This window comes from Mytilus edulis, chromosome 2 (assembly GCF_963676685.1).
Source record: "Mytilus edulis chromosome 2, xbMytEdul2.2, whole genome shotgun sequence".
Lineage (NCBI taxonomy): Eukaryota > Metazoa > Mollusca > Bivalvia > Mytilida > Mytilidae > Mytilus > Mytilus edulis.
The window spans coordinates 47,510,959-47,523,150 of record NC_092345.1 but is presented as its reverse complement, the minus strand read 5'-3'; the positions used below and the strand labels follow the sequence as shown (position 1 = coordinate 47,523,150).

The 12,192-nt window shown below is 32.1% G+C and overlaps 2 protein-coding genes across 2 annotated transcripts in view; both read right to left on the bottom strand.

Annotated features, from left to right (window-relative positions):
* The window catches only part of LOC139512306 (uncharacterized), a 270,683-nt gene that overhangs the window by 91,491 nt on the left and 167,000 nt on the right, over positions 1-12,192 (bottom strand). The gene's annotated exons all lie outside the window — the stretch shown is intronic.
* Positions 1-12,192, bottom strand: part of LOC139510366 (uncharacterized) — an 80,534-nt gene that overhangs the window by 27,481 nt on the left and 40,861 nt on the right. The window contains exons 5-6 of the mRNA XM_071296948.1: positions 8,350-8,472; positions 5,840-5,978 (exon numbers count right to left, since the gene is read on the bottom strand). Coding sequence (XP_071153049.1) covers positions 5,840-5,978; positions 8,350-8,472 — 262 coding nt within the window. The remainder of the gene's footprint in view (positions 1-5,839; positions 5,979-8,349; positions 8,473-12,192) is intronic.

The window sequence follows — 12,192 nt, the reverse complement described above, 5'->3', positions numbered from 1 at the left end:
ATCACAATGAACGTTACAACGATGTAACATTGGAATAAGACATGTTGATAGTACGTCGCAAAATATCTATCAATGACAAACATTACCATAAAAGTATAATTACTATATTTGGAATAATAATTTATTGTTATATATTTATATCAATTATCGATATTTACAAATATATTGTCATCATTTTCATTTCAAACAATGTATTGGTTACCTTGACTACAAAAAAAAATCTGTCTCTAGCAAGTGTTTTATATCGAATCTATAACTGAAGTGTCTATAACTAGTCCTCAATACTATACCATAAATTATCATATAAAGAGAAGCGAAGGATGCCAAAGGGACATTCAAACTAACCAGTCAAAAACCAAACTGACCATATCACGGCAAAAAAAGAAAAAAAAACAGCACACAGAACAACATAGAAAACCGAAGACGGAGCAACAAGAACCCCACCAAAAACTGGGAGTGATCCCAGGTGCTCCTGAAGGGTAAGCAGATCCTGCTCAACATGTGTCACCCGTTGTGTTGCTCATGAAAGTACAAACCCAGTGATATGTCTTATTCGGTAGGTCAGATTCAGGGTAAGAGGACTAGTTAATAATTTCAATAAATTGGAACATATCCGTCGTTATCTGTGACGGAAATGTTCCAATTGACGTTGGATATAAAGTATATGAACATTATTGAATTAATAATTTTTGGAGTGCTTTAATTCTGTTGACAGTTTTGACTTTTCAAATATTAACACTTGTACACAATCTTATCAGACAAGAGTTTTCCTATTTTATTAAATTGTCGTTTAAAAAACTGATTCTCAGTTCATTTGTTACAAAGCTTTCGTCTGTAATGAGACATTTAATAATAGTATGCAAGATATGCTTACTGGACATGTGTAATGAGATGTTCAACGCTTTAAAAAATATTTTACTTCATACGTTAATGGCAAAGTTTTCTCGTTCTGTTATGAATCGCAGTTTATGGCCAGTAATAATTTCCTTTAAAATAATCAATTCAAAACCCTTCCCGTTATCTAGAGGAAATTGTTCGTTAAATAATATCTAAATAGACTGCCAAAATTTACCCAAAGAAGAATCTTACTTTATAAAATATACCAGCAATAACTATCCTTTCCTAGATTTAGATATTTTAAGTTTTACACTGGAAACTCTGCAAAAAGTTACAAAAGGGAAGATTTCTCGTTCCCCATTCCCCATTGTGAATTTTCCTTTTTTGAACAGTTGTTTTCTTTGCTACCATCTTACGTATTTCATATATTTCAATTCGTTTGCTTTATCCCGTGTCCGTAGTGACGTTTTAGATTTCAATGAACGTAATATAAGTACTATTACTGTTAAATAATTAAGTCATATAATTCTTTCATATGTATATAACGATGTAATTTTGAAGTTTGTAAATAAAATTATGGGAAAAAAAACTACCAATTCAACACTGTAATTCAATCTTTGAATGTAATTGGTACAACTGTTGATTAGTTATTAATGAACTAAAACCCTACTAAATATTGGTGTTATACACATATTATGCAAATCCAGGTTATTACAATCTGTAATACCTATATTTTAGCATTACACAATATCATGTTCTTTTCTGACTGATTATGTCGTCTTTAGTCTAAATCCAATAGATGTTGGATGTTTACTGATTAATATTTAATTAGATAAATGATTTTTTTAATTAGTTGTATTGAACTTTTATTCAGTAGCTGCAAGTACTCTTAGATTTATAGTTTTTGTGTCTTTCGTGTTTTTATCCGGTTTTTGTGTGTGCTTTGTATCGATTAGATGAGTTAAGCCTTTTTCTACTGATTGTTATCTTTTTCTTCTTATGTCGTAATATTCTATCACTGTCACAGGTTAAAGGACGGTTTGGCGAAAGCAAACATATAAAACCCAGTAATAATCTGTATGTCCCAAGGTACCCTGCAATTCGGCTGGTATCCCTTTAATTTGTTGCTGTATATCATATTGTTGTTTGTTTATTGTTTAAACATGAATCAGGCCGTTTATTTTCTTGTTTTAATTGTTATTTCTTGTTTTAATTGTCATTTCTGGGTCTTTTATAGTTTTTTATTCGGTATCGGTTTATTTCATCGATGACGGCCGTACGGTGATCTTTAATTGTTTACTTTGCGTCATTTAGTCTGTGGTGGATAGTAGTTTTATTGGCAAGCATACCACATCTTTAATTCTTCACATTATCGTATGGTTATGTCAGGCGGACAAGCAGGCCGGCGGGGAAGAACTGAAATGGTTAATTCATCTTTTTCTATAGTTTTCACCCTGATCCGTGAAACTTCATAGGAAAGAGTCCACATATGTTGAAATAGAGTTATTTGTTTTATAGTGACTACAAAGTTTCCTTGTTGACTGTTGTACCCTTTTTTGTCGATTTTACCTATTATATCTGTTTGTTTTGCTTACACGTTGTTGTCAATATGATGGAATTCTACGCAACTGACATACAATAATAGGTTAAGCTAGCCATAAAACCAGGTTTAATCTACCATTTTCTACATAACGAAATGCCTGTACCAAGTCAGGAAAACGACAGCTGATTTCCATTCATTATATGTGCTTGCGCTTTGGATTTTGCCATTTCATAAAGGACTCTCCGTTTTAAATTTGCCTTGGAGTTCGGTATTTTCGTTATTTTACTTTTTTATGCTAAAGAACCGATTCCTTTAAATATAGAGTTCTCAACTGGTCTGATAGAACTACTGGTTCATTAAATAATATCTTTAGCCTCTTATTGCTGGACATTTCTTCCAAAGATTGTAAATTGTAAAGGAAACTAATAATGACCTAAACAGTAACGTACTGTGATAGTATAACGTGTTTTTTTTTCTTCGAAAGAATCAAACACCTTAAAACAAACAGCTAGCATACACATATGTGCCGAGAGAGTAAGACACACCCTTTTTGCATATTGAAATTGTTGTAAAAAATACTATTAAGAAAGTTTACAAACAGAAGTTTCATGGCCTCATAGAATAAGTTACATGAGCATATCCTAGGATGTGTCAAAAATGTTAAAAATATGAAATATGAACATCAGATCAGAAGATTTAAAAAAATCAAAAATGATCCTTCATTCACTAATACAGCTTTAGTTTGAAGTCACATGTATAATTCGACACAAGTGTCAGAGAGTAAGTACCAGACATGTGAAAAATAACATTAAATCTCATCACCCTTGGGTAAAAAAACCCAGAAGATAATAAAAAACAAACGATACCTTACTTTTGCGAACTCCAACAACAATTGTGTCAAGTTTTACGTACATCTACCGTATCATACTCAAGTTAGTGAAGTATTTGTATAAAAAACTGACAGATTAAATTCTGAAACTTTTGAACAACAAAGGAGAAAAAAGTTTTAAATCATCAAAGGGTTTCCTTTAATCAGTTTTAATAATATTGTAACATTTCTAGTACACCAATCTTCAAACAAATGTAAGTTTACTCTGGTAAATTGGATTTTGTGAAAAAAATGCCTTAAATCTGACAATAAGAGTCTTTTATCAATTGAACGTTAAATTAAAAACATTTTTATGAATCCAAACAACAGTGTACAGTTTTCAGTAAATTGACCTAAGCCAAATTGGTAAAGTGTGTGATTTGTGAAAATTGACTTAAATATAATAGTTCTAGTCCCATAACACTTCAGTGAGTGACTGACAGTTTAAAGCACAACGTGCTTAAAACAGAAATATGAATTGACAGACGAGTTGAATATACCATTACAGAATAAACAAATGTAGTAGACTGCGTATGATTTCATGTAAAGAAAAATCAGATTGTTACACGTCTTACGATGAAAAATAATGTAAAAAAAAGTTAAGGAGGAGTGTATTACACAAGAAACGCGTGTGACCTGACAAATATGCCAAGTTATCAATATGTTCTAAGTTGTAGTTCATATCAATCTGTTCAAACTGATCAACCGATGAAAAATCATAATCCCTTGCTTCAGTGAAAGGCCCTTAGAATGAGGCAAATGTAGTGGAATAAAAACTATGTTTACCATCAATTCCAATGAATCAACTTCAATGATATTGAACACCTAGTTATGAGGTCATGTTCAAAACGTTTGACTTGGATATGAAACCCCTATCATAAAGCCATTCTATTCTATAAAAGAGATGGAAAATAGTAAAGCTCATAAGTCAAAGGCATACTGACAATACCATGGAGAAAAACGACAAAATTACAAACAACAGTTAACAAACACAACATAAAAAAAACTAAAGACTACAGCAACAAAAAAAAATTTAAAACCAGAGATGACCTCAGGTGCATCGTTAGGGTAGGCATATCGTGTTCCGCATGTGGCACCTTTCGCCCCACTCATCTAAGTACATATTTCTGTGAAAATACTAACTATATGGTGTCACATGAGAAATATTTTATTAATAACAGATATTGAATGCGGTTTATTGAGCAACAATTGCTTAGTTTTCTATCAAAAAATATTGTGTACTTGTTATTTGAATATTATTTTGCTAAGATTATTACTGCACGAAGTACATTTTTTACATACTTTAACTCAACTTAACAAGGGGTTTTAAAGAGCCCGAATCGCTCATCTGATAATTTTTCCTCATTTCATTCATCAATCATGACTTTTATTTTTGCTTTTTAATGTATGTCACTGTTTGGTTAAAAATGCCACTAAAAAATTCTTTGTTTTGGTCATATTTGCTTCAAATTAAAAAAAAAGATTTGTCTTCAATCTCACTGCAGATAGATTTTTAGATTGTTGAGCATATGTATTCTATAAGTTTTGTCCTTGGTGTTTCAAAGATTCAAAAACTGCATTTCACTACTATGTTCTTTCTTAGTAATAGAGGCACGAAAAATTGTAAACAAATGTGCTTCAAGGGCAACAACTCTTTGAAGGGGCAATTGATAACTTATTTGTAGATCTCACTTAGCTGAACATTTTTTTTCATTTACACTTTCTGTCTATCTACTATAATTTTAAAGATAATATCCCAAAACCTTAAAATTTCCTGAAAAATAAATACTTCTGACATTAACCCAACAATTGATTCTCCAATTGGCATGAAAACTTTAAAACAATAGATCTTGACCTATTCATCACTTTTACCCTTTCACGTTTACTCTAACAGCTTTAGTTTTTGAGATATAAGCCAAAAATTGCATTTGACCCCTACATTTCAATTTAAGCATCAGCGGCCATGTTTGTTGATAGATCAAAACTTCAGAAACATTTTATAAACTGTATACACTAAGAAACATTCAGTTAAAGTTTGAAGGTATTTTGCTTAGTAGTTTCAGAAGAGAAGATTCTTGTAATAGTTTATGACGACAGTCGACGCCAGACGACGGACGACGATGAACGTCCAGTGATGATATAAGCTCACTGGCCCTTTGGTCCAGGTGAGCTAAAAAGATATTTCAGCTCTCCTCAAAATTTTAATAACCACTGAAAATATGCATTTTTTGTTCAGATCAAAGATTTTTATAAACCGTTTGTAAGTTTAAAGTTGTCGAGTTCAAGTCAAATTTCCGTTAATTAGTGGTACTGATAACTAGGTGTACATTTGTTCCACCCTTCAAAAAAAGAGAAAAAAGAAAAGTGCCGGAAATTGATGGTTGGAATATTTGTTATTAATTACATCTTGCTCTTGCACTTGCTTCATTATAACTAACAACTTTTCATGTAAGCAGTTCCTGCTTATAAATTTCAATAGTGAATCGAATAGAGAGATAAATTCAAGTTACGAATTATAAAAAATATAAACAAACTTGCGAACTGATAAAGTGAAAGGGCGATACATATTGCATTAGCATTTAAATATTTACCATAAATCTGTATACCAGCATCAGGTTTTGTAAAGATAACAGATACACCTGCATGTATTTCTAGGGTTACTGATGGCCTTATTTCAATTGTTTTGTTGATGATCACTGGACTTTGACTAGGAATCCATGCTGTGTTTGTCTACAAAAATATATAACTGTACAGATCCAATATATAATCAACAGTTAAAAGAAGCGAGTAATTTTTAAAAACAAAGTACTGTCTACATTTATAGTTGTTTGTGTTGGTAAAAAAGTATCATTGATATAATCATTATAAGAAATTACATGTTAACAAAAGTTTGATTTTTTGGAAGACTAAGGATTTTCTATATAGATTAAATGCACATTATTTACTCGTAACCTAACATAGACTGTTTTGTTTTATTGTATAATCATAAAATTGGTCTTCCTTCTGAAGACTTTCCGAGTTTAATTTTTCAGTTGACATCTGTTTCAATCACTGTTCATACTGAACTCTTGCTTAAGCCATTTCTGACAAATAGAGGTTGGTTTGTTTTAATTTATTTTTTTTAAACATTTTTTATGTCATCAAAAAACTGCTTAATCAATATAAATTTTCAAAAAGAGTCATTTCCTATTTAATCATTATTTTAAAGAATGAAAAAATGTGTGATGCATAGACAATGGATTTTAATATCACTTCTGTAATCACTTCTGTATCATAAAATTGAGAATGGAAATGGGGAATGAGTCAAAGAGACAACAACCCGACCATATGCCAGACAACAGCAGAAGATCACCAATAGGTCATTAATGCAGCGAGAAATTCCCGCACCCGGAGGCGTCCTTCAGCTAGCCCCTAAATAAATAGATACACTAGTTCAGTGATAATGAACGCCATACTTAACTCCAATATACACAAGAAACTAAAGTGAAAAAAAAAATACAACACTAACAAAGGCCAGAGGCTCCTCACTTGGGACAGGCGCAAAAATGCGACGGGGTTAAAAATGTTTATGAGATCTCAACTCTCCCCGCATACCTCTAGCCAATGTAGAAAATAAAACGCATAACAATACGCACATTAAAATTCAGTTCAAGAGAAGTCCGAGTCTGATGTCAGAAGATGTCACAAAAGAAACTAAACAAAATTACAATAATATATAAATAACAACAGACTACTAGCAGTTAACTGACATGCAAGCTCCAGACTTCAATTACACTGATTGAAAGATTATGTCTCCATCATATGAATATCAGGGCCAATCACTCCCGTTAGGGGTTTAGAATCATACCATCACAACATATATGAAAAGAACACAACCCGTGTCATGCCAACATCTGGTTTTAAATAAATGTGTTTAGTTCCGATGCAAAGACCCTATAAGTGAATCAATATTAAAGCCAAAATATGCAACCTTTTAATGACTTGACAGCAGTATCGTAACTATACCCCTTCTTCATCAGTCTGATACACCAGTTCAATCAGAAGAGCTCTGCTCCGGGACTTATATTGTTTTAGGGTTAATACAGTGTGTGATATTGAAAAACAAACACATACTATGCACCTTATTCCGTACTTCAAATTGAAGTTATTCAAGTGCAATGAAGTAGTTAGGATTCAGGGTTCAATCAAACCTTTGCAACTGAAACTGATATAAATGATATTTTGTTATAAACACTAGGGGATTGATAAAGCCTATGTAGGTTGCATTTTGTATATACAGTTGATTCACAAACCACGCCTCTTTTCGGGAGATATATAATATTCATAGATAGTTATGGTTGTTTACGTACTGGTTCCCAGATATGATCTCTATGTTTCATCTCGTAGAAACATGACTTAGGAATGTTACCAGCAAATATACATTATATGCATTGTGGTCAAATTGTAATCTTTGGAAAAACTAAAACTAGTCAAGGTACAAAAATGTAGGGGTAGTACAGAATTTTGGGGCATGTTAACGTTGAAAATATGCCGCACAGCCATATATTATGACCTTTGAAAAAAAAGGAGTGCATATAAACTTTCCATTCTAGCATATAACTTTTGCAAAACTTTATAATAAAAGTAGTTTAGTTTAAGCCGCAAAAGGGGTTACTATGGGAAACTGCATTGTCAATATTTACAGGAATTATGTAACCGTGAGCTACACTGAAATATTCACAGATGGCATACACATTACATTGATTGAAACACATATATTTGGACACATTGCTTATCGTTCATATTCACATAGAGAAAGTGCAGTCATGGTTGATGCATGTTTTTGCTAATTTAAACATTACTTCAAAAAATACTATGAGAGTGTTGTCTACCAATCAAAATGATTCAATCGTAATGAAACATTAAATCAATATAACTATTCAAAGAAAAAAAATCATTGCATCAAAGTCACTTGCTTATTTTGGAGAGAAACCAATAGTTAATGATGACTTGTTTGCAATGGAAAGGAATATTCATTCAAATCATCAAATTTAAATGTTAGTCAAGAGTTCACATTTCTAAATCGTGACAATTTCAATATAACTGAAAAGGTGTACAATACCTCAACATCTTTGGAAAAATAGGTAACTGATTTTGTTTCATCTTGCAAATGACAACCATATAGCTCCACCTTCAAAGATGGAGGTCCATTGCTTAATGTTGGATTAAAGATTATATACCTTGCCTGAAATGTTAAAGGAAAATATAACTTAAACTATACATGAAAATATGTGAACAAACGTGAAGAATTTTTAATTCTTGAAAAAAATATTATTTTTTCAAATCAACTTTTAATAATGTCAATATCGGGTACTGAATTCTACAGTGTTAAAATTGTGTACTAGAAAAAACAAAACCCCAGATCGCTAGGCCGATATTAATGTCTCCATCTACTGTATGTTTAATGAATAAAATTGTGTCTAAATTATAGATGAGCAAAACATGAACACAGATTATATTTTAAAATGAAATTGTAATTTGTGTATGTTGCTGTTGTTATTGACACTTAGAAGTGAATTTGGTGTTACTACAAAGGAAGGAACATGAATTATACAGGATTTTTATACATGAAAAATAAATATTGAGATAAAATTGGGAAGGTATCTTAATTAGCATCATGTTATCAAGTTGCCTATTACAAACATGATCATTGTGATGCATTCACTAGGTGTCTTCTTTCAAAAGGAAACAACGGTGTCATTATACATTTGTAGTACAATAGTTCAAAATAACGATATACTATGGTAAACTCCACAGGATGGGAAACCACCCTAAGAGTATGAGTGTTTTGTAAAACCTTTCAGAAAGTTGCCTCACAAGGTCAGATGGTACGATAATCCAAAAACTTGGGATCTAGATCTAAACCCATGACCCCCGAATAAATGATCGAATCAAATAATAGTTCATTTGTCAAAAAATAAGATGGCAAGCAAAACTGCCAAATGCAGAATGGCCTCAGAGGAGTTACGTTCCAAATTTGTCATTGTGTCAAAGTATTTTTCAAAAGTCCAAAAAATTATCAAAGTTCCATAAATCTTTAAAAAAAAATCAAATTTAAATATAGTATGGTCATTAGAAATTAATTTTTTCATCAAAATGTAGTGAGATTCCTTCAAACCATTTATACGTACTGAAGTGTTTCAGACAAACACACGGACGTAAGAAAACAATATACCCTGCAGCTAAAGCGACACAGTACACCACAAAAGCTATCACGTGTCATTATTTATAGAAAATACTTCATTTGTATGATGACTTGGGTGACTGACTGGTCAGAATGCCCAATAAACAACAAATGATTGAAAGAAATCATCTCAGGAAAATTCAACAACCATTTGATTTCTGAAAAATTTCAATAATATATAATTCAAACCTTGAAGAATTTCAAATTAAGAGATTCTTCACAATGTTCATACCTTCCAATAAAAATTGAGAATGCAAATGAGGAATATGTACAAGAGACAACAACCCGACCTGCAGAGAGCAGATAACAGCTTAAGGCCACCAATGGATTTTCAAAGCAGCGAGAAAATCCCGCACTCGGAGGTGGGTCTCAGCTGGACTCTATACAAAAATGTGTACTAGTCAGTGAATATGAACGTCATATCTAACTCCAAAACATATAAATGAACTCAAATTAAAATAAACATACAAGAATCTCTATTTATGATTTTCACATTTATAGACCTGCAATCCCATATTACCACAGAATAAACTTAAGAAGTATCTTAACAATTGTAAACAATTTCTTATAAATTATGTAATATATACTGAACATTGTATAAGTTAATCTCATGTAAAATATATCTATAATTTTTTTAAACTACTAGTAGTTATAAGTTGACACTGCTGATAGACGCTCCCAAATACATTATTGGAAGGTTCTACCTCTAGACCCTTGAAATACATAAAACCATTGAAAGACCTTTGAAAAACGAACCAGGAGTTTCTGTGACCTTGGCAAACCCAACAAATCTGGAGGCAAGAAACCCAATGAAAAGTAAAATAGTAAAAATAACTCCGAGGAAATTATAAACGAAAGTCCCAAGGCAAACGGCAAAATCAAAAGCTCAAACACATCAAACGGATTGATAACAACTGTCATATTCCTGACTTAGTACAGATGTTTATCGTTGAAAAGCTAAAGACTTTAATTAAGATATCCCAACTTCAAACCAAAGATTTTGAAAATTTTATAGTTATTTTCTGTTTATTTGACCTTATACTGTATATTTAGTAGCCGTGATCCTGACTTTTTAACTGAATATTGAAGAGTTGGTCTCCTTTCGTCTAACTTCAAACATACAAAAGAAACTCAAATTATCATCTGTAAATCAATGTATTTTTTTCTTTAATCTATTTCTAGTTACAGGATTTTAAAATTTTTAGCCTAAGAATTCAGACTCCAAAATACAACAAAAGAGGGACGAAAGATACCAAAGGGACGAAGCCTCTTTGCTTTTGCTTGATCATCGATTCGGCTGATCTTTCACCGCAAAATAACAACGGAAACTCAAAATAAACATGTTTTAAATCTTTTTAGAGAATCAACGAACTAGAAATTTATTTTAAGGGAGCAATAAATTGAATTAGGTATCACATGAATAAAAGAAGAGAAGATATCTTATTATTTTTTATACTATTCGGGAAAGTGTAATCACGGCTGGTAATCTACACACGCAGAACATTTGGTTCTGCAATGAAAACCGTGAGAGGAATTTCCGGTTGTGCTTGAGTGGAGTAATTGTCACCGCTTCAAAAGGTATGTACCTTTCTAAATCTCAATTTTCTTATTCAACTGATCAAAATATATACGTCACAGAGATCACCACATATATTTAAGAAAAGTATATCGCCGATCAAAACTTCAACACCTATATATATTAGAGGTAATCTGTTCACCCAAAATCACGAAATTTTCGAAACAAAAAAGGCAGATATACAGAATTTATTATTCACGAACATCGATGAAAGCCAAGATAATCTCGAGGAAGACCATAAGGAAGAGCAGGTATTAGACAACGAAGAAGTCATAGAAGAAGACCACGTAGTAGAACACGAGAAAGACCACATGAAAGACCTTGAGGAAGAATATAAAGTTTTTTAAAGTGCTTTAGATAAACTCTCAGACGTAGGGAAAAGGGAAAGATTTTTGATTTTTTTTTTCATTAGAACAGAGTGGACGTTTCCCTTTAGACAACATTGCATTTGACCTGTTTTTGGACATTGTTGAGTGGTTTGAAAAGGACGAATCAAGACGAACGAGATACTCCCCAACATCTCTGCAGTATTTTTGGTTATCGTTGACAACATTTTTTGTTTTATTAAACCAAGGTTCCCACAATTTATTTCATAATTCAATCTCATAATTTTTTTTAAGCACACATAATTATTATTATGTGTTTTTTAATGAACAATGTAGCATAATTTAGGTAAGTTTCAACGACTCATAGCTTGAATATAAAGATATAATTTGTACTTCCCCTCACGCATTCACGATGTCCTCAATCAGAACCGATCCCCTCACGCATGACTTAATGAAAAAAATGTAGTTTTTGGAATTATTAAGACGTCTATCAACACCGGACAGCGTTCACGCCGCCAAAAACAACATTCATACCCATTGCCATAAAAAAAAAAGAACTTTGTAGGAGTTCAACTCTACGAATAACAGTAAATGATATATGTATCTCTTCGTTAAAGTATTCACCACAGCATAGCATTCTCAGATTTTCAATATTTTGATTAGTTGAATAAGAAAATTGAGATTTAGAAATGTACATATCTTTTGAAGCGGTGACAATTACTCCACTCAAGCACAACCGGAAAATCCTCTCACGGATTTCATTGCAGAACCAAATGTTCTGCGTGTGTAGATTACCAGCCGTGGTATTTGCGTTGTTTA